The sequence below is a fragment of the Oncorhynchus mykiss genome, chromosome 7 (genome assembly GCF_013265735.2).
Source record: "Oncorhynchus mykiss isolate Arlee chromosome 7, USDA_OmykA_1.1, whole genome shotgun sequence".
Lineage (NCBI taxonomy): Eukaryota > Metazoa > Chordata > Actinopteri > Salmoniformes > Salmonidae > Oncorhynchus > Oncorhynchus mykiss.
Window position 1 is genome coordinate 81,785,823 of NC_048571.1, and position 22,973 is coordinate 81,808,795.

Here is a 22,973-nt window from a genome sequence, read left to right on the forward strand (position 1 = left end):
TGAATCAATATTATTGGTTGCCCTTTACCTCTGTATTCATCTGTTTCAGGCCCCTTGACCAATGAAATGCATTCAAAATAGCTTCGGCAGCTTCAAAATAGCAGTCGGTCAAACCCTGTATCTCCACCATGGCTCTTGAAGAGAAGGGCACATCTTCACTTTTCTAAGGAGATTTTGGTTCATGTTTGAGTACAGTTGCCAGATATGATCAGAGATAAGTTGCACTTTAATCAATGTAATGTTGTATCTTTCTGGAGTAAGACAAATATTTCTCACACTATAAAACTGCCTTTGATATTGTGTTTTGAGGGAAAGTGCAAATTAAATGGCTAGGTAGCTAGCTAAATTGAACAGATTGATCAGATGTGCGTGGCAGTTGCTAGCTAACTACTAGCTATCGTGTCATCAGCAAGGTTACTGCTAGTGTAAGAATATTTTGAAGATAAATACACAACGTAGAGGAGAGGATGAAAGTACTAACGGGCAATAGGGAATTGTCAATGTAAATAGGAGTTGGGTTTCAGTTCAACAGCTGATTAGAATCTTTGGAATGTCACTCCTGAACTCAGAGCTACGTGTGCTACGGTCTGTACATTGAGTCCGGAGCAGGATCCTTGTTATTTGGCCATTGGCCCAGTTGTACTGCAAGGACTTCTGATTGGTCAACCCCAGGTTGGGGGGGGGGGGGTTATAAATTACATACTGTTTCTTTGTTCTGTGGAGAAAAGCTGAGGACAGGGGAGACTGAACATCTACAGTGCCTTGCAAAAGTATTCATCCCCCTTGGCATTTTTCGTATTTTGTTGCATTACAACCTGTAATTTAAATGGGTTTTTATTTGGATTTTATGTAATGGACATACACAAAATAGTCCAAATTGGTGAAGTAATAATGTAAAAAATGATTTGTTAATTATTATTTTTTTAAATGTAAAAGTGGTCCATGCATATTCACCTTTGCTATGAAGCTGGTGCAACCAATTACCTTCAGAGGTCATATAATTAGTTAAATAAAGTACATCTGTGTGCAATCTAAATGTCACATGCTCTGTCACATGATCTCAGTATACGTATATACACCTGTTCTGATAGGCCCCAGAGTCTTCAAAATAACTAAGCAAGTAGTACCACCGAGCAAGCGGCATCATGAAGACCAAAGAGCTCTCCAAACAGGTCAGGGACAAAGTTTTGGAGAAGTACAGATCAGGGTCCAGATCAGGGTTGGGTTATAAAAAAATAGCAGAACATTTTGAACATCCCACGGAGCACCATTAAATCCATAATAAAAAAAAATTGAAAAAATATGGCACCACAACAAACCTGTCAAGAGAGGGTTGCCCACCAAAACTCACAGACCAGGCAAGGAGAGCATTAATCAGAGAGGCAACAAAGAGACCAAAGATAACCCTGAAGGAGCTGCAAAGCGGAGATTGGAGTATCTGTCCATAGGACCACTTTAATCCGTACACTCCACAGAGCTGAGCTTTAAAGAAGAGTGGCCAGTGAAAGCTCAGATGAGGAACATAATCATAAGGAAAATGTCAGTGTTTAGGCAGCTCCGGATTTCTTTCGAAAATATAAATTGTTGATATGAAAATGGCAATGCTGAAGTACTGAAATTGATTAACATTCTAAATTGCTACTGAATGATGTAGCTAATTCATTTAAAATTGTGGTATTGACAGTGTTTCTCTTATTTTAAATGTTTAAGACAACAGGCATCAAAGAGCAGACAACAGCAGAGCAGAGAACTACCACACAGGGTCAGAAGAGCAGTGCACTACAGGAGGGTCAACAACAGAGCAGGGAGCTACAGGAGGGTCAATAACCGAGCAGTGCACTACATGAGGGTCAACAACCGAGCAGGAAGCTACAGGAGGGAAAACAACAGAGCAGGGTGCTACAGGAGGGTCAACAACAGAGCAGGGAGCTACAGGAGGGTCAACAACAGAGCAGGGAGCTACAGGAGGGTCACCAACAGAGCAGGGAGCTACAGGAGGGTCAACAACAGATCAGGGAGCTACAGGAGGATCAACAACAGAGCAGGGAGCTACAGGAGGGTCAACAACCGAGCAGGAAGCTACAGGAGGGTCAATAACCGAGTAGGACGCTACAGGAGGGTAAACAACAGAGCAGAGAGCTACAGGAGGGTCAACAACCGAGCAGGAAGCTACAGGAGGGTCAATAACCGAGTAGGAAGCTACAGGAGGGTAAAGAACAGAGCAGAGAGCTACAGGAGGGTAAACAAGAGAGCAGAGAGCTACAGGAGGGTCAACAACTGAGCAGGAAGCTACAGGAGGGTCAATAACCGAGTAGGAAGCTACAGGAGGGTCAACAACAGATCAGGGATGTTGTTGACAGGAGGGTCAACAACATAGCAGGGAGCTACAGGAGGGTCAACAACAGATCAGGGAGCTACAGGAGGGTCAACAACAGAGCAGGGAGCTACAGGAAGGTCAACAACCGAGCAGGAAGCTACAGGAGGGTCAATAACCGAGTAGGACGCTACAGGAGGGTAAACAACAGATCAGGGATGTTGTTGACAGGAGGGTCAACAACATAGCAGGGAGCTACAGGAGGGTCAACAACCGAGCAAGAAGCTACAGGAGGGTCAACAACAGATCAGGGTGCTACAGGAGGGTCAACAACAGAGCAGGGAGCTACAGAAGGGTCAATAACCGAGCAGTGCACTACATGAGGGTCAACAACCGAGCAGGAAGCTACAGGAGGGAAAACAACAGAGCAGGGAGCTACAGGAGGGTCAACAACAGAGCAGGGAGCTACAGGAGGGTCAACAACAGAGCAGGGAGCTACAGGAGGGTCACCAACAGAGCAGGGAGCTACAGGAGGGTCAACAACAGATCAGGGAGCTACAGGAGGATCAACAACAGAGCAGGGAGCTACAGGAGGGTCAACAACCAAGCAGGAAGCTACAGGAGGGTCAATAACCGAGTAGAACGCTACAGGAGGGTAAACAACAGAGCAGAGAGCTACAGGAGGGTCAACAACCGAGCAGGAAGCTACAGGAGGGTCAATAACCGAGTAGGAAGCTACAGGAGGGTAAAGAACAGAGCAGAGAGCTACAGGAGGGTAAACAACAGAGCAGGGAGCTACAGGAGGGTCACCAACAGAGCAGGGAGCTACAGGAGGGTCAACAACAGATCAGGGAGCTACAGGAGGATCAACAACAGAGCAGGGAGCTACAGGAGGGTCAACAACCGAGCAGGAAGCTACAGGAGGGTCAATAACCGAGTAGGACGCTACAGGAGGGAAAACAACAGAGCAGAGAGCTACAGGAGGGTCAACAACCGAGCAGGAAGCTACAGGAGGGTCAATAACCAAGTAGGAAGCTACAGGAGGTTAAAGAACAGATCAGAGAGCTACAGGAGGGTAAACAAGAGAGCAGAGAGCTACAGGAGGGTCAACAACTGAGCAGGAAGCTACAGGAGGGTCAATAACCGAGTAGGAAGCTACAGGAGGGTCAACAACAGATCAGGGATGTTGTTGACAGGAGGGTCAACAACATAGCAGGGAGCTACAGGAGGGTCAACAACCGAGCAGGAAGCTACAGGAGGGTCAACAACAGATCAGGGTGCTACAGGAGGGTCAACAACAGAGCAGGGATCTACAGGAGGGTCAACAGAGCAGGGCGCCCGACAGGAGGGTCAACAACAGAGCAGGGAGAGCAGGGAACTAAAGGAGGGTCAACAGCAGAGCAGGGAGCTACAGGAGGGTCAACAGCAGAGCAGGGAGAGCAGGGAGCTACAGGAGGGTCAACAGCAGAGCAGGGAGAGCAGGGAGCTACAGGAGTGTCAACAACAGAGCAGGGAGAGCAGGGAGCTACAGGAGGGTCAACAGCAGAGCAGGGAGAGCAGGGAGCTACAGGAGGGTCAACATTAGAGCAGGAAGCTACAGGAGGGTCAATAACCGAGTAGAACGCTACAGGAGGGTAAACAACAGAGCAGAGAGCTACAGGAGGGTCAACAACCGAGCAGGAAGCTACAGGAGGGTCAATAACCGAGTAGGAAGCTACAGGAGGGTAAAGAACAGAGCAGAGAGCTACAGGAGGATCAACAACAGAGCAGGGAGCTACAGGAGGGTCACCAACAGAGCAGGGAGCTACAGGAGGGTCAACAACAGATCAGGGAGCTACAGGAGGATCAACAACAGAGCAGGGAGCTACAGGAGGGTCAACAACCGAGCAGGAAGCTACAGGAGGGTCAATAACCGAGTAGGACGCTACAGGAGGGAAAACAACAGAGCAGAGAGCTACAGGAGGGTCAACAACCGAGCAGGAAGCTACAGGAGGGTCAATAACCAAGTAGGAAGCTACAGGAGGGTAAAGAACAGATCAGAGAGCTACAGGAGGGTAAACAAGAGAGCAGAGAGCTACAGGAGGGTCAACAACTGAGCAGGAAGCTACAGGAGGGTCAATAACCGAGTAGGAAGCTACAGGAGGGTCAACAACAGATCAGGGATGTTGTTGACAGGAGGGTCAACAACATAGCAGGGAGCTACAGGAGGGTCAACAACCGAGCAGGAAGCTACAGGAGGGTCAACAACAGATCAGGGTGCTACAGGAGGGTCAACAACAGAGCAGGGATCTACAGGAGGGTCAACAGAGCAGGGCGCCCGACAGGAGGGTCAACAACAGAGCAGGGAGAGCAGGGAACTAAAGGAGGGTCAATAGCAGAGCAGGGAGCTACAGGAGGGTCAACAGCAGAGCAGGGAGAGCAGGGAGCTACAGGAGGGTCAACAGCAGAGCAGGGAGAGCAGGGAGCTACAGGAGTGTCAACAACAGAGCAGGGAGAGCAGGGAGCTACAGGAGGGTCAACAGCAGAGCAGGGAGAGCAGGGAGCTACAGGAGGGTCAACATTAGAGCAGGGAGAGCAGGGAGCTACAGGAGGGTCAACAGCAGAGCAGGGAGAGCAGGGAGCTACAGGAGGGTCAACAACAGAGCAGGGAGCTACAGGAGGGTCAACAACAGAGCAGGGAGCTACAGGAGGGTCAACAACAGAGCAGGGAGCTACAGGAGGGTCAACAACAGATCAGGGAGCTACAGGAGGGTTAACAACAGAGCAGGGAGCTACAGGAGGGTCAACAACAGATCAGGGAGCTACAGGAGGGTCAACAACAGAGCAGGGAGCTACAGGAAGGTCAACAACCGAGCAGGAAGCTACAGGAGGGTCAATAACCGAGTAGGACGCTACAGGAGGGTAAACAACAGATCAGGGATGTTGTTGACAGGAGGGTCAACAACATAGCAGGGAGCTACAGGAGGGTCAACAACCGAGCAGGAAGCTACAGGAGGGTCAACAACAGATCAGGGTGCTACAGGAGGGTCAACAACAGAGCAGGGATCTACAGGAGGGTCAACAACAGAACAGGGAGAGCAGGGAGCTACAGGAGGGGCAACAACAGAGCAGGGCGCCCGACAGGAGGGTCAACAACAGAGCAGGGAGAGCAGGGAGCTAAAGGAGGGTCAACAGCAGAGCAGGAGCTACAGGAGGGTCAACAGCAGAGCAGGGAGAGCAGGGAGATACAGGAGGGTCAACAGCAGAGCAGGGAGAGCAGGGAGCTACAGGAGGGTCAACAACAGAGCAGGGAGAGCAGGGAGTTACAGGAGGGTCAACAGCAGAGCAGGGAGAGCAGGGAGCTACAGGAGGGTCAACAGCAGAGCAGGGAGAGCAGGGAGCTACAGGAGGGTCAACAACAGAGCAGGGAGCTACAGGAGGGTCAACAGCAGAGCAGGGAGAGAAGGGAGCTACTGGAGGGTCAACAACAGAGCAGGGAGCTACAGGAGGGTCAACAACAGAGCAGGGAGCTACAGGAGGGTCAACAACAGAGCAGGGAGCTACAGGAGGGTCAACAACAGAGCAGGGAGCATGCTAGAGTGGCTAATGCTACTTCCGGGTGTTGCTGCAAGCGATAGTCAACATCCAGGACTAGCAATCCTAGGTATTTACCACTTTAGCGTGGTGGAGGAAAATTGTGTTTCATAAAGAATGTTCTCATATTTTCCCCACCGTCTCGCTATTTAATAGAGTTAAGAAGGAAATCAACGCCTTTGCAGCCACGGGTCCACGGGGATAGGAGTGTATAGCAGGCTGCATACAATGCCTTTGGACGGTAAGATGAAAGGACTCAATATTACCATCTGCTGGCCTTTGGGCTAGCTACAGCCTGGAGTGTGCGCCTGGACTTTTGGGAATAAACAAAGTGAGTTATTCAACTGGAATAGCAACGATTGATTGTAAAGTACAACACATGGTGTCTTAGTTAATCATTAGTATGCCTACACACTTTATAAATGATTCACATGATTCATCTTTCATGCTTGTCAGTTAATGGAGAATTGTCACTGTGTTTACTGCCCGTTCTAATCAATGATTTCAAGAAAAATAAGAAAATGCTACATAAAAGTGTGCAAAACCGTTTATTATTATTATTATTGTTATGTGTTCGTAAAATAGCAATTATTTGTTGATGTGTGAATATCTGATTGGTTGGCAATTCATTTTCTCTCGGTCCCAGCTTTGATGCACCTGTACTGACCTCGCCTTCTGGATGATAGCAGGGTGAACAGGCAGTGGCTCGGGTGGTTGTTGTCCTTGATGATCTTTTTGGCCTTCCTGTGACATCGGGTGCTGTAGGTGTCCTGGAGGGCAGGTAGTTTGCCCCCGGTGATGTGTTGTGCTCATATAAAGTGTGCAAAACTCTATTGTAATCGTTTATTGTTATTATTTGAATTTTTTTGGTAAAATAGCAATTATTTGGTGATGTGTGAATATCTGATTTGTTGACTGTTCTGTTTTTTTTCACTTCCTGAAAAGTTGCCTTTTTTTTATATGAGGTTATGAACTCATTCCACGGAAAACCAAGTGTCTGCAGGTTTTTGTTCCTCCTTTGTACTTGGTTGATGAATTAAGGTCACTAATTAGTAAGGACCTCCACTCACCTGGTTGTCTAGGTCTTATTAATTGAAAGGAAAAACCAAAAACCAGCAGACACAAGGCCCTTCATAGAATGGGTTTGACACCCCTGGTGGTCTAAGATAAAAGCGGAATTAGCTGACACGGCAGTATGAGTGGGTCCTAAAGCTCAGAATGGGGTAATGAAAGGAGAAGTTAAGACAGGGGAAAAGTCTGTCTGTTAGAGGCAGAGAGGAAAGAAAGGAACCTATGGCCAAGAGTTCAGTCTAAGCACAATTTAGAAGAAGTAAGTCAAAGATAAAGATTGTTAATGATCTTGACTTCCAAACTGACAAAATAACCCAGCTGCAGAAGGGAAGACAGAATGCACTTTTTCATTTATTTTAATACATTTTTTTCACACCTTTTCTCCACAGTTTTGTGATATCCAATTGGTAGTTACAGCCTTGTCTCATCTCTGCAACTCTCGTACACCATGCGTCCTCCGAAACACGACTCTGCCATGCCACACTGCTTCTTGACATACTGCTCGCTTAACCCGGAAGCCATCCGCACCAATGTGTCGGAGGAAACACCGCACAACTGGCCACCACGTCAGCGTGCATGCGCCCGGCCCACCACAGGAGTCGGTAGAGCATGATGGGACAAGGACATCCTCTAGTTTTTACGTGTTGATGGCTACTTCCCAGTAAGGGGACTTATACAGACGTCTTTTGGACGTCTTCTTTTGGTCCTGACTGGGACCCGCCTTATTTGTTTGGTTTCCCTTGCCATAAGAGTTTAAAAATGACTTTCTTTCTAAGTCTTGCGACCGACATCCCCATAAGATAAAATAAACGGTCCCAAACCATCACCAATCTGAGGTAAAACCGATGAGTACTGTAACTTCACTAAATTGTATGCGGTGAAAATGGGAGCTAGTGTAAGGCACTAACACAAACTGTCGACATCAGGAAAATTAGCAGTTTATAAAATAATTTAGTATGGCAAAAAATCATTCAGTTTTTCGATGATAGTTAATGTTGCCCAGTCACATTTTAAAAAAATCTAACATTTAGATAGTTCAGAAATGCTCCGGAACATAATTGAACTAGTAGCTCCAGACTAGAGCTTCCATAGTCTGCCTGAATGTTTGATGTCCCCAATAGTATAATTTTCTTTACTATACATTAACGGTAAAAGGGACCCATGCCTTTTCCTGTGTCTATGAGAGACTCACTGTCTTTCTAATCTAAATGCTGTAACAGTGACAAGGCATTCAGCGCGACAGAGAAGGACTGAGGCAAAATGAAGCCTGATCGCTCAACTGACTGTGTTCTAATGAGAACACAACATGACATGAGACCGAAGGGGGGAGAAATGGAAAGGAGGAAATGTTCTACAGCAATACTAGAAACAATGTCCTGCATGGAAAACAAATATTCAATTTAATACGGTTAATGTTTGGCCAAATCGGAGAACTTGATGAGATAATGTTCATGGAAAGCCTTTTTTTTTTGTTGCAAGTTTTGTGAAAGTCTCTCTATTCTAAATACATGAGTAATGTACTGTAGTGTGGATAATCCCAGCAGAATATTATACATTCCTTGTCTCCTACGTGGTTTTACAACTTTATCAACTTTCAAAGCAGCATAAATTAATAAACGGTAAAAAAAAATCAAAATAATAACCTCACATGGACGTGTTGAGTAACATGTGTTGCAATCAGACTTTAGCCTTTAATCAACTATGGGAACATGGCAAATAAGACATTGAGTCATTACCACCAGCTCAGACCGCCCCTCCATATTACTTCAATACACACCAGTGCAGCATATTTGGATGTATCCATTTAACTGTGACCATGGTAAGAATGTTTTTTCATTGCGTTTGTTATTTTGTATTCATATGCTGATTATTTTCTTTGCCTGATGTGTCACTGTCTGAGAAACAGACTGTTTGTGTGTGCTTATGTGGCATGTGACTGTTTGTTTCAAGTGTTTTTACTCTAAACGGTTTATGAGGACAAGCTTTGGTAAGCTTTAGTAAACATTTAGTCATGTGCAAGCATCGTATTTTCTAAATGTACACCTAAAGCAGTGCAAGATACAGAAGTATTTGAGCATATATGTAAAGATATCTGAGGAAATCTATATAAACACAGACAGAAGACAATGACTCCAGCACAATGAAAATCTTGGATATGGATGACGACATGTATGTCAAGCCCAGAACAAGACATGGCTTTCAATATTCAGGTATCAACGCACACACAAACACACACACACACACACACACACACACACACACACACACACACACACACACACACACACACACACACACACAGTCTGTGTTTGAGTCTAATGGTGGCGGGGTTGAGTAGAAAGCAAATAATGAATTTCTGTAAAGTAAAATAAAAATGAACAATAAATGTTGGAAGATTGAATGAAACATTCTTGTGATTCAGTGCATTTTCAGTGGTGGAAGAGATCATTCGGAGTTGCTGCATTGTGTCTTGGATTGCTGTGTATTCTCCTACTGGCTGGGATCATAGGCATGTGTGTCAACTGTAAGTTTAGTATGTTTTCACTGAAGCATTCTTAATGATCAGTGACATAATCATTGATTAATATTTTATCTGTTCCCTTAGACACTGGTCAGCGTTACCGTGATGAAAGAGACCAGCTACAAACCAGTAATAACAACCTGACTAAAGAGAGAGACCAGCTACAGACCAGTTATAACAACCTGACTAAAGAGAGAGACCAGCTACAGACCAGTTATAACAACCTGACTAAAGAGAGAGACCAGCTACAGACCAGTTATAACAACCTGACTAAAGAGAGAGACCAGCTACAGACCAGTTATAACAACCTGATTAAAGAGAGAGACCAGCATCAGAGGGAGACAGAAAAACTGAAAATCAAAGGTAACATTTCAATTTACTGAACAATTGGAAATTACTGTCTGTATTACATAATACAATAGCAACTATATTACGTTGAGACAGTTAGATCACTTATTTCATCCACTAGACTTAGATTACTACATTTTACTCAAAATGGCTAATATTTGGGGAGAGAAATATGATGGTGCTTGCTGGAAGACGTTTAGAAATTTGTTAGTGTTGAAGAATTGATGCCGGTGTAGTAGAGGGAGGGACTGTTTTATAAATAGTTGATAGTAGTCTTCAATGGGAGACTAGGTAGTAGTAGTAAGCAGCCCAGAAGTACTAGTGGCAGTACATCGCAGAAGTAATAGTGAATGTTTTAGATAGGTGGGCCATGGGTTAGCTATTGTAAGTTGGTTTGCTATTGTAGTTTGGTTAGTGAGTGGGGTTTTGTTATAGTGGGCTAGTTTAGTGGGTAGGGGTTAGTTGTGTGACATAATCAGTTTTATATGCTCCCCCAGTGCTATAACTTGATTGGTAGAACATATTTCTGTTCTGATTTCAGATATCATATGCAATAAGTTTTTGTCCAAGTTGTTGGGAAAGTGATCAAAATTTAAGAGAAAGTAGGTGTTGTGGTTACTAAAACAGCAGTATCTCAAGACACAGGTACGCTAGCGTTAGCTACTCCACCTGCAGTCTTCCAGTCACTGCACTAACGCTAGTTAGCATTGGCTAGCAAAACTAACTCTAACTTCCTTCATACTCCTGCAGAGTCATTAAACTGTTTTCCATGAGTTCATCTGACTCTGTGGAAGTACATAAAGGACGTAGCACTCTAAAAAATAATGTTTCAGAAATGTTTCAAGTCAAACTTTTGCTATATCAAGCCACAATAATTTACATAACATTTTAAGGACACAATGTCAACTATACACGGTGGGAGACATTTTAAATGCTACTGCAATTTAACCATTCCAGCTACAAACATAAAATCAACTTTAACATTTTACAAATATTTATAAATTATAACTATTTAAAGTTGCTTAAATTAGCATAAAATCACCCCCAACAGTATTAGTATCTTTTGAACCTTTAAAGATACAGACACCACATCAATTATCACTTGTTCAGGCTATAAATCACTCAATTAATCAAACTACTTTTTCAATTATAACCAGTCATTACCATTACTACTGCAGTCACTATCATTACTATAACGTATGTAACAACCACAAATACAAGCTAGCAAGCATGCACATTTTAATTTGGAAATGTACATTTTCTAGTTTCTCTGTTCTCAGTTCGTCCTCAGGCATCCTCCTCTCCTTCCTTGTCAGCTGGTGATTTATTCAGAGGTCCCTAATTCAACAGGGCCCTAATCTTCAAAATGTCCTGTCAACCACAGGCTATGCTTACAACAATCAAACAGGTACTTTCTGTATTCAAACATTCTTCGTTATGTCCCTGTAGGAAATGTGGCGTTGAATGGAGTGGCCACTCAGTCATCACTGTATGAAAATCGCGACGCTTCCGATGCCATCGATGGGAAAAGAAACACACACTATGAATCCTGCACCCACACTCTGAAAGACAGAAACCCGTGGTGGAGAGTGGACCTGCTGAATGTGTACAGAATAACAGATGTCACGCTCACCAACAGAGGAGACTGCTGTCCTGAGAGGCTTGATGGTGCTGAGATCCGCATCGGTAACTCATTGGAGAACAACGGCATCAACAACCCCAGGTGACACATATAGATGTTGGTACATTTTTATGTCCTGTCTCTAAGGTTTTCTGATACATTGGTCTTCGTCCATGCTACTGTAGCTATTCTGTGGCTTCATATTTAACAGAGTCAGAATATGTATGGTACATTATAGAGCGTCTTAAATCACTCTGATTATCTCATCTCTTTCTCTCTCCCTCTTTCACTCCATATCTGTCTCTCCATCTTTCTTACTCTCTCGCTCAGATGTGCCGTCATCTCCCACATCCCAGCAGGAGAGTCCCACACCTTCCAGTGCAATGAGATGGAGGGTCGCTACGTTGTTGTGGTCATCCCTGGCAGGTCGGAATGGCTCACTCTGTGTGAGTTGGAAGTTCATGGTACTCCTGCAGGTAATAATCCTTAACTGTCTTCACTGATCGCATTCATCATCAAGTAAGGTTTACATTACTTTTATACACTGAGTGTAGAGAACATTAATAACACCTGCTCTTTCCATGACATGGACTGCCCAGGTGAAACCAATTGAAAGCTATGATCCCCTTATTGATGTCACTTGTTAAATCCACTTCAATCAGTGTAGTTGAAAGGGAAGAGACAGGTTAAAGAAGGATTTTAATACTTGAGAAAATGTAGACATGGATTCTTTGTGTGACATTCAGAGGGTGAATGGGCAAGACAAAATATGTACGTGCCTTTGAAAGGGGGATGGTATTAGGTCCCGGGAGCACCGGTTTGTGTCAAGAACTGCAATGCTCCTGTTTTTTTTTCACACTCAGCAGTTTCCCATGTGTATCAAACATGGTCCACCACCCAAAGGACATCCAGCCAACTTGACACAACTATGGGAAACATTGGCATCAACATGGATCAGCATTCCTGTGGATCGCTTTCGGGAACCTCGTAGAGTCCATTGCCAGAGGAATTGAAGTTGTCCTGAGGGCAGAAAGCATTCTAAATCCTCAGTGATGTAATCACTGATTAACTTTTTCACTGTTCCATTAGTCACTGGTGAGCTTTCCGGTGCAGAGAAAGACAGCTTACAGACCAGTTATAACAACCTGACTAAAGAGAGAGACCAGCATCAGAGGGAGACAGAAAAACTGAAAATCAAAGGTAACATTTCAATTTACTGAACAATTGGAAATTACTGTCTGTATTACATAATACAATAGCAACTATATTACGTTGAGACAGTTAGATCACTTATTTCATCCACTAGACTTAGATTACTACATTTTACTCAAAATGGCTAATATTTGGGGAGAGAAATATGATGGTGCTTGCTGGAAGACGTTTAGAAATTTGTTAGTGTTGAAGAATTGATGCCGGTGTAGTAGAAGGGAGGGACTGTTTTATAAATAGTTGATAGTAGTCTTCAATGGGAGACTAGGTAGTAGTAGTAAGCAACCCAGAAGTACTAGTGGCAGTACATCGCAGAAGTAATAGTGAATGTTTTAGATAGGTGGGCCATTGTAAGTAGGTTTGCTATTGTAGTTTGGTTAGTGAGTGGGGTTTTGTTATAGTGGGCTAGTTTAGTGGGTAGGGGTTAGTTGTGTGACATAATCCGTTTTATATGCTCCCCCAGTGCTATAACTTGATTGGTAGAACATATTTCTGTTCTGATTTCAGATTTCATATGCAATAATTTTTGTCCAAGTTGTTGGGAAAGTGATCAAAACGTCAAATGTTTGGAAAAGTTAAGAGAAAGTAGGTGTTGTGGTTACTAAAACAGCAGCATCTCAAGACACAGGTACGCTAGCGTTAGCTACTCTACCTGCAGTCTTCCAGTCACTGCACTAACGCTAGTTAGCATTGGCTCGCAAAACTAACTCTAACTTCCTTCATACTCCTGCAGAGTCATGAAACTGTTTTCCATGAGTTCATCTGACTCTGTGGAAGTACATAAAGGACGTAGCACTCTAAAAAATAATGTTTCAGAAATGTTTCAAGTCAAACTTTTGCTATATCAAGCCACAATAATTTACATAACATTTTAAGGACACAATGTCAACTATACACGGTGGGAGACATTTTAAATGCTACTGCAATTTAACCATTCTAGCTACAAACATAAAATCAACTTTAACATTTTACAAATATTGATAAATTATAACTATTTAAAGTTGCTTAAATTAGCATAAAATCACCCCCAACAGTATTAGTATCTTTTGAACCTTTAAAGATACAGACACCACATCAATGATCACTTGTTCAGGCTATAAATCAATCAATCACTCAATTAATCAAACTACTTTTTCAATTATAACCAGTCATTACCATTACTACTGCAGTCACTATCATTACTATAACGTATGTAACAACCACAAATACAAGCTAGCAAGCATGCACATTTTAATTTGGAAATGTACATTTTCTAGTTTCTCTGTTCTCAGTTCGTCCTCAGGTATCCTCCTCTCCTTCCTTGTCAGCTGGTGATTTATTCAGAGGTCCCTAATTCAACAGGGCCCTAATCTTCAAAATGTCCTGTCAACCACAGGCTATGCTTACAACAATCAAACAGGTACTTTCTGTATTCAAACATTCTTCGTTATGTCCCTGTAGGAAATGTGGCGTTGAATGGAGTGGCCACTCAGTCATCACTGTATAAAAATCGCGACGCTTCCGATGCCATCGATGGGAAAAGAAACACACACTATGAATCCTGCACCCACACTCTGAAAGACAGAAACCCGTGGTGGAGAGTGGACCTGCTGAATGTGTACAGAATAACAGATGTCACCCTCACCAACAGAGGAGACTGCTGTCCTGAGAGGCTTGATGGTGCTGAGATCCGCATCGGTAACTCATTGGAGAACAACGGCATCAACAACCCCAGGTGACACATATAGATGTTGGTACATTTTTATGTCCTGTCTCTAAGGTTTTCTGATACATTGGTCTTCATCCATGCTACTGTAGCTATTCTGTGGCTTCATATTTAACAGAGTCAGAATATGTATGGTACATTATAGAGCGTCTTAAATCACTCTGATTATCTCATCTCTTTCTCTCTCCCTCTTTCACTCCATATCTGTCTCTCCATCTTTCTTACTCTCTCGCTCAGATGTGCCGTCATCTCCCACATCCCAGCAGGAGAGTCCCACACCTTCCAGTGCAATGAGATGGAGGGTCGCTACGTTGTTGTGGTCATCCCTGGCAGGTCGGAATGGCTCACTCTGTGTGAGTTGGAAGTTCATGGTACTCCTGCAGGTAATAATCCTTAACTGTCTTCACTGGTCGCATTCATCATCAAGTAAGGTTTACATTACTTTTATACACTGAGTGTAGAGAACATTAATAACACCTGCTCTTTCCATGACATGGACTGCCCAGGTGAAACCAATTGAAAGCTATGATCCCCTTATTGATGTCACTTGTTAAATCCACTTCAATCAGTGTAGTTGAAAGGGAAGAGACAGGTTAAAGAAGGATTTTAATACTTGAGAAAATGTAGACATGGATTCTTTGTGTGACATTCAGAGGGTGAATGGGCAAGACAAAATATGTACGTGCCTTTGAAAGGGGGATGGTATTAGGTCCCGGGAGCACCGGTTTGTGTCAAGAACTGCAATGCTCCTGTTTTTTTTTCACACTCAGCAGTTTCCCATGTGTATCAAACATGGTCCACCACCCAAAGGACATCCAGCCAACTTGACACAACTATGGGAAACATTGGCATCAACATGGATCAGCATTCCTGTGGATCGCTTTCGGGAACCTCGTAGAGTCCATTGCCAGAGGAATTGAAGTTGTCCTGAGGGCAGAAAGCATTCTAAATCCTCAGTGATGTAATCACTGATTAACTTTTTCACTGTTCCATTAGTCACTGGTGAGCTTTCCGGTGCAGAGAAAGACAGCTTACAGACCAGTTATAACAACCTGACTAAAGAGAGAGACCAGCATCAGAGGGAGACAGAAAAACTGAAAATCAAAGGTAACATTTCAATTTACTGAACAATTGGAAATTACTGTCTGTATTACATAATACAATAACAACTATATTACGTTGAGACAGTTAGATCACTTATTTCATCCACTAGACTTAGATTACTACATTTTTACTCAAAATGGCTAATATTTGGGGAGAGAAATATGATGGTGCTTGCTGGAAGACGTTTAGAAATGTGTTAGTGTTGAAGAATTGATGCCGGTGTAGTAGAAGGGAGGGACTGTTTTATAAATAGTTGATAGTAGTCTTCAATGGGAGACTAGGTAGTAGTAGTAAGCAACCCAGAAGTACTAGTAGCAGTACATCGCAGAAGTAATAGTGAATGTTTTAGATAGGTGGGCCATTGTAAGTAGGTTTGCTATTGTAGTTTGGTTAGTGAGTGGGGTTTTGTTATAGTGGGCTAGTTTAGTGGGTAGGGGTTAGTTGTGTGACATAATCCGTTTTATATGCTCCCCCAGTGCTATAACTTGATTGGTAGAACATATTTCTGTTCTGATTTCAGATTTCATATGCAATAAGTTTTTGTCCAAGTTGTTGGGAAAGTGATCAAAACGTCAAATGTTTGGAAAAGTTAAGAGAAAGTAGGTGTTGTGGTTACTAAAACAGCAGTATCTCAAGACACAGGTACGCTAGCGTTAGCTACTCTACCTGCAGTCTTCCAGTCACTGCACTAACGCTAGTTAGCATTGGCTCGCAAAACTAACTCTAACTTCCTTCATACTCCTGCAGAGTCATGAAACTGTTTTCCATGAGTTCATCTGACTCTGTGGAAGTACATAAAGGACGTAGCACTCTAAAAAATAATGTTTCAGAAATGTTTCAAGTCAAACTTTTGCTATATCAAGCCACAATAATTTACATAACATTTTAAGGACACAATGTCAACTATACACGGTGGGAGACATTTTAAATGCTACTGCAATTTAACCATTCCAGCTACAAACATAAAATCAACTTTAACATTTTACAAATATTTATAAATTATAACTATTTAAAGTTGCTTAAATTAGCATAAAATCACCCCCAACAGTATTAGTATCTTTTGAACCTTTAAAGATACAGACACCACATCAATGATCACTTGTTCAGGCTATAAATCAATCAATCACTCAATTAATCAAACTACTTTTTCAATTATAACCAGTCATTACCATTACTACTGCAGTCACTATCATTACTATAACGTATGTAACAACCACAAATACAAGCTAGCAAGCATGCACATTTTAATTTGGAAATGTACATTTTCTAGTTTCTCTGTTCTCAGTTCGTCCTCAGGTATCCTCCTCTCCTTCCTTGTCAGCTGGTGATTTATTCAGAGGTCCCTAATTCAACAGGGCCCTAATCTTCAAAAAGTCCTGTCAACCACAGGCTATGCTTACAACAATCAAACAGGTACTTTCTGTATTCAAACATTCTTTGTTATGTCCCTGTAGGAAATGTGGCGTTGAATGGAGTGGCCACTCAGTCATCACTGTATAATAATCGCGACGCTTCCGATGCCATCGATGGGAAAAAAAACACACACTATGGATCCTGCACCCACACTCTGAAAGACAGAAACCCGTGGTGGAGAGTGGACCTGCTGAATGTGTACAGAATAACAGATGTCACCCTCACCAACAGAGGAGACTGCTGTCCTGAGAGGCTTGATGGTGCTGAGATCCGCATCGGTAACTCATTGGAGAACAACGGCACCAACAACCCCAGGTGACACACATAGATGTTGGTACATTTTTATGTCCTGTCTCTAAGGTTTTCTGATACATTGGTCTTCGTCCATGCTACTGTAGCTATTCTGTGGCTTCATATTTAACAGAGTCAGAATATGTATGGTACATTATAGAGCGTCTTAAATCACTCTGATTATCTCATCTCTTTCTCTCTCCCTCTTTCACTCCATATCTGTCTGTCCATCTTTCTTACTCTCTCGCTCAGGTGTGCCGTCATCTCCCACATCCCAGCAGGAGAGACCCACACCTTCCAGTGCAATGAGATGGAGGGTCGCTACGTTGTTGTGGTCATCCCTGGCAGGTCGGAATGGCTCACTCTGTGTGAGTTGGAAGTTCATGGTATTCCTGCAGGTAATAATCTGTAACTGTCTTCACTGGTCGCATTCATCATCAAGTAAGGTTTACATTACTTTTATACACTGAGTGTAGAGAACATTAATAACACCTGCTCTTTCCATGACATAGACTGACCAGGAGAATCCAGGTGAAAGCTATGATCCCCTTATTGATGTCACTTGTTAAATCCACTTCAATCAGTGTAGTTGAAAGGGAAGAGACAGGTTAAAGAAGGATTTTAATACTTGAGAAAATGTAGACATGGATTCTTTGTGTGACATTCAGAGGGTGAATGGGCAAGACAAAATATGTACGTGCCTTTGAAAGGGGTCCCAGGAGCACCGGTTTGTGTCAAGAACTGCAATGCTCCTGTTTTTTTTCACACTCAGCAGTTTCCCATGTGTATCAAACATGGTCCACCACCCAAAGGACATCCAGCCAACTTGACACAACTATGGGAAACATTGGCATCAACATGGATCAGCATTCCTGTGGATCGCTTTCGGGAACCTCGTAGAGTCCATTGCCAGAGGAATTGAAGTTGTCCTGAGGGCAGAAGGGAGTGGGGGGGGGGGGGGGGGGGGGGGGGGGGAGCATTCTAAATCCTCAGTGATGTAATCACTGATTAACTTTTTCACTGTTCCATTAGTCACTGGTGAGCTTTCCGGTGCAGAGAAAGACAGCTTACAGACCAGTTATAACAACCTGACTAAAGAGAGAGACCAGCTACAGACCAGTAATAACAACCTGACTAAAGAGAGAGACCAGCTACAGACCAGTTACAATAACCTGACTAAAGAGAGAGACCAGCTACAGACCAGTAATAACAACCTGACTAAAGAGAGAGACCAGCTACAGACCAGTTATATCAACCTGACTAAAGAGAGAGACCAGCTACAGACCAGTTATATCAACCTGACTAAAGAGAGAGACCAGCTACAGACCAGTTATAATAACCTGACTAAAGAGAGAGACCAGCTACAGACCAGTTATAATAACCTGATTAAAGAGAGAGACCAGCTACAGACCAGTTATATCAACCTGACTAAAGAGAGAGACCAGCTACAGACCAGTTACAATAACCTGACTAAAGAGAGAGACCAGCTACAGACCAGTAATAACAACCTGACTAAAGAGAGAGACCAGCTACAGACCAGTTATATCAACCTGACTAAAGAGAGAGACCAGCATCAGAGGGAGACAGAAAAGCTGAAAATCAAAGGTAACATTTCAATTTACTGAACAATTGGAAATTACTGTCTGTATTACATAATACAATAACAACTATATTACGTTGAGACAGTTAGATCACTTATTTCATCCACTAGACTTAGATTACTACATTTTTACTCAAAATGGCTAATATTTGGGGAGAGAAATATGATGGTGCTTGCTGGAAGACGTTTAGAAATGTGTTAGTGTTGAAGAATTGATGCCGGTGTAGTAGAAGGGAGGGACTGTTTTATAAATAGTTGATAGTAGTCTTCAATGGGAGACTAGGTAGTGGTAGTAAGCAACCCAGAAGTACTAGTAGCAGTACATCGCAGAAGTAATAGTGAATGTTTTAGATAGGTGGGCCATTGTAAGTAGGTTTGCTATTGTAGTTTGGTTAGTGAGTGGGGTTTTGTTATAGTGGGCTAGTTTAGTGGGTAGGGGTTAGTTGTGTGACATAATCCGTTTTATATGCTCCCCCAGTGCTATAACTTGATTGGTAGAACATATTTCTGTTCTGATTTCAGATTTCATATGCAATAAGTTTTTGTCCAAGTTGTTGGGAAAGTGATCAAAACGTCAAATGTTTGGAAAAGTTAAGAGAAAGTAGGTGTTGTGATTACTAAAACAGCAGTATCTCAAGACACAGGTACGCTAGCGTTAGCTACTCTACCTGCAGTCTTCCAGTCACTGCACTAACGCTAGTTAGCATTGGCTCGCAAAACTAACTCTAACTTCCTTCATACTCCTGCAGAGTCATGAAACTGTTTTCCATGAGTTCATCTGACTCTGTGGAAGTACATAAAGGACGTAGCACTCTAAAAAATAATGTTTCAGAAATGTTTCAAGTCAAACTTTTGCTATATCAAGCCACAATAATTTACATTACATTTTAAGGACATAATGTCAACTATACACGGTGGGAGACATTTTAAATGCTACTGCAATTTAACCATTCCAGCTACAAACATAAAATCAACTTTAACATTTTACAAATATTTATTAATTATAACTATTTAAAGTTGCTTAAATTAGCATAAAATCACCCCCAACAGTATTAGTATCTTTTGAACCTTTAAAGATACAGACACCACATCAATGATCACTTGTTCAGGCTATAAATCAATCAATCACTCAATTAATCAAACTACTTTTTTCAATTATAACCAGTCATTACCATTACTACTGCAGTCACTATCATTACTATAACGTATGTAACAACCACAAACACAAGCTAGCAAGCATGCACATTTTAATTTGGAAATGTACATTTTCTAGTTTCTCTGTTCTCAGTTCGTCCTCAGGTATCCTCCTCTCCTTCCTTGTCAGCTGGTGATTTATTCAGAGGTCCCTAATTCAACAGGGCCCTAATCTTCAAAATGTCCTGTCAACCACAGGCTATGCTTACAACAATCAAACAGGTACTTTCTGTATTCAAACATTCTTCGTTATGTCCCTGTAGGAAATGTGGCGTTGAATGGAGTGGCCACTCAGTCATCACTGTTTAATAATCGCAACGCTTCCGATGCCATCGATGGGAAAAGAAACACACACTATGGATCCTGCACCCACACTCTGAAAGACAGAAACCCGTGGTGGAGAGTGGACCTGCTGAATGTGTACAGAATAACAGATGTCACCCTCACCAACAGAGGAGACTGCTGTCCTGAGAGGCTTGATGGTGCTGAGATCCGCATCGGTAACTCATTGGAGAACAACGGCACCAACAACCCCAGGTGACACACATAGATGTTGGTACATTTTTATGTCCTGTCTCTAAGGTTTTCTGATACATTGGTCTTCGTCCATGCTACTGTAGCTATTCTGTGGCTTCATATTTAACAGAGTCAGAATATGTATGGTACATTATAGAGCGTCTTAAATCACTCTGATTATCTCATCTCTTTCTCTCTCCCTCTTTCACTCCATATCTGTCTGTCCATCTTTCTTACTCTCTCGCTCAGGTGTGCCGTCATCTCCCACATCCCAGCAGGAGAGACCCACACCTTCCAGTGCAATGAGATGGAGGGTCGCTACGTTGTTGTGGTCATCCCTGGCAGGTCGGAATGGCTCACTCTGTGTGAGTTGGAAGTTCATGGTACTCCTGCAGGTAATAATCTGTAACTGTCTTCACTGGTCGCATTCATCTGACTAAAGAGAGAGACCAGCTACAGACCAGTTATAACAACCTGACTAATGAGAGAGACCAGCTACAAAGGAAGATAGAAAATCTAAACAACAAGATTAACAGTAAAATGTCAGTTTACAGTACATTGGAAAGGACTGTCTGTATCACATAATATGCGGCTAACAATTTATCCAGGCAGTATCACAACCAGCTGTGATTGGGAGTCCCATACGGCGGAGCACAATTGGCCCAGCGTCGTCCGGGTTTGGCCGGTGTAGGCCATCATCATAAATAACAATTAGTTCTTAACTGACTTACCTAGCTATATAAAGGTTAAATATATATAAATATTTGGGAAAATATTTTGTTCCCGTTTTTATTTCCTTATATGTTGCATTTTTTCTATTGAAAGTAAAAATGAATGTAAAAATAAGAAAATAAAAATGTCATCTTGATATTTCTAGGGAGACCCTGTCCTGAAGGATGGAAGACATCTGGCTTCAGCTGTTACTACACCTCCACCGTGATTAAAACCTGGGAGGAGAGCAGAAAGGACTGCAACGAGAGAGGAGCACAACTGGTGATCATAAACAGCAGAGAGGAACAGGTGTGTGTGTGTTTGTGTGTGTGTGTACGTGTGTGTGTGTGTGTGTCTGCGTGCGTGCGTGCGCGCACGCGCGCGTGTGTGTGTGCACGAGCGTGTGTGTGTGCACGAGCGTGTGTGTGTGTGTGTGTGCACGAGCGTGTGTGTGTGTGTGTGTGTGTGTGCGTTTATGTGCAGTGGAGACTTTGTATTAACAATCCTGTCTTTCTGCCGTAACAACAGACATTTATCAATGGGTTATACGGACCGGGGAATGAGACCTGGATCGGTCTGACGAACGTTGACACTGAGGGGACCTGGAAATGGGTGGACGGCACACCACTGACCACAGCGTAAGAGTTCTGTGTCAATTAAAATTCCCTGACTGGGGAGTGGCCAGTCTGATTCTCTGTTTATTCTGCAGGTATTGGAAGACTGGAAAGCCTAGCAGCTCTTTAGGGGCCGACCAGGACTGTGTGGCGTTTATCCACCATTCATCAGACCCAGGGGAGTGGAACGACGAGGAATGTCACAAGTCAAACAACTGGATCTGTGAGATATTTTAATTCTCATACTCTCTGTACTACATGTACCTGCCAAAATAAGGAAACATTTCAGTAAATGAGGGTGGATCTGCTGGCTCTGTTATGGTGTGGGGTGCATTTTCCTGGCATGGTTTAGGTCCACTCAACCACTTAGAGGGAACGGTAAACACCAATAAATACACAGCCATTCTGAGTGACCGCCTTCAACCTATGGTGAATCAGATCTATCCTGATGGGAGTGGTCTCTTCCAGGATGACAACCCCCCCCCCCCCCCCCCCCCCCCCATCCATTAGGGAACGAGTGGTCACTGAATGGTTTGATGAGCAGGAAAATGATGTAAACCATATGCCATGGCCGTCTCAGTCACCAGATCTCAACCCAATTGAACACTTATGGGAGATTCTAGAGCGGCACCTGAGACAACATTTTCCACAGTTCTCCTGAAAGAATGGTGCTCGCATCCAATAGAGTTCCAGACAAATCTATACCGAGGCTCATTGAAGCTGTTCTGGCGGCTGGTGGAGAGGAGAGCCTAACGTCCTATTTACACAATTGATGTTTTCTTTATTTTGGAAGTTAACAGTATGTTGATAATAGTCTGAATATTGCTGATATATTCTGGTAGAACGCTACTTTGAATTACATTTCTGAATGAAAGGCACACACGCAGGCACACACAAATCATGTTCAGATTTCATAAAATGAGGTGTATAATATCATTGAATATATGCTGTAAATCAATTTACATTTTTACATGATTTGTATATATTATACAGTTTGTCTGCTACTTGTGCTTTCATCATGCTGAACATAAACAATGTGTACTTCCTGCTTATTCAGTATATAATTGAACCTCGATTAAAGACATTTCCTTGTTGAATACATTATTGTTCGCTCTGAGTTTATCTATCATGGAGTCTACAGTAGAAAGACAAGACACCTCTTTACCTC

At 42.9% G+C, this 22,973-nt stretch overlaps 2 protein-coding genes across 9 annotated transcripts in view; one reads left to right on the forward strand and one right to left on the reverse strand.

Moving 5' to 3' along the window:
* The window catches only part of LOC110528605 (glutamate receptor-interacting protein 2), a 325,911-nt gene that overhangs the window by 119,137 nt on the left and 183,801 nt on the right, over window positions 1-22,973 (reverse strand). The gene's annotated exons all lie outside the window — the stretch shown is intronic.
* LOC110528604 lies at window positions 8,646-22,078 on the forward strand. 4 transcript variants are annotated; one of them, XM_036984216.1, is made up of 17 exons: window positions 8,646-8,777; window positions 9,075-9,168; window positions 9,381-9,482; window positions 9,564-9,842; window positions 11,277-11,550; window positions 11,779-11,924; window positions 12,538-12,648; window positions 14,098-14,371; window positions 14,600-14,745; window positions 15,359-15,469; window positions 16,921-17,194; window positions 17,423-17,568; window positions 20,228-20,501; window positions 20,730-20,875; window positions 21,358-21,500; window positions 21,720-21,829; window positions 21,901-22,078. In XM_036984216.1, the coding sequence occupies exons 1-17, from the start codon at window positions 8,775-8,777 to the stop codon at window positions 22,040-22,042; spliced, it is 2,775 nt and encodes a 924-aa protein (XP_036840111.1). In that variant the 5' UTR covers window positions 8,646-8,774; the 3' UTR covers window positions 22,043-22,078. The 4 variants fall into 4 exon arrangements, with proteins under 4 accessions (XP_036840111.1, XP_036840113.1, XP_036840112.1 ...); XM_036984218.1 differs by lacking the exon at window positions 15,359-15,469; XM_036984217.1 differs by lacking the exon at window positions 12,538-12,648.

Bases quoted from the DNA above. Each gene is read 5' to 3' on its own strand.
- LOC110528604 (XM_036984216.1), top strand. The intron at 12,649-14,097 runs GTAACATTTCAA...ATGTCCCTGTAG, and splicing joins AGAAAAACTGAAAATCAAAG to GAAATGTGGCGTTGAATGGA. The intron at 21,501-21,719 runs GTGTGTGTGTGT...CCGTAACAACAG, and splicing joins TAAACAGCAGAGAGGAACAG to ACATTTATCAATGGGTTATA.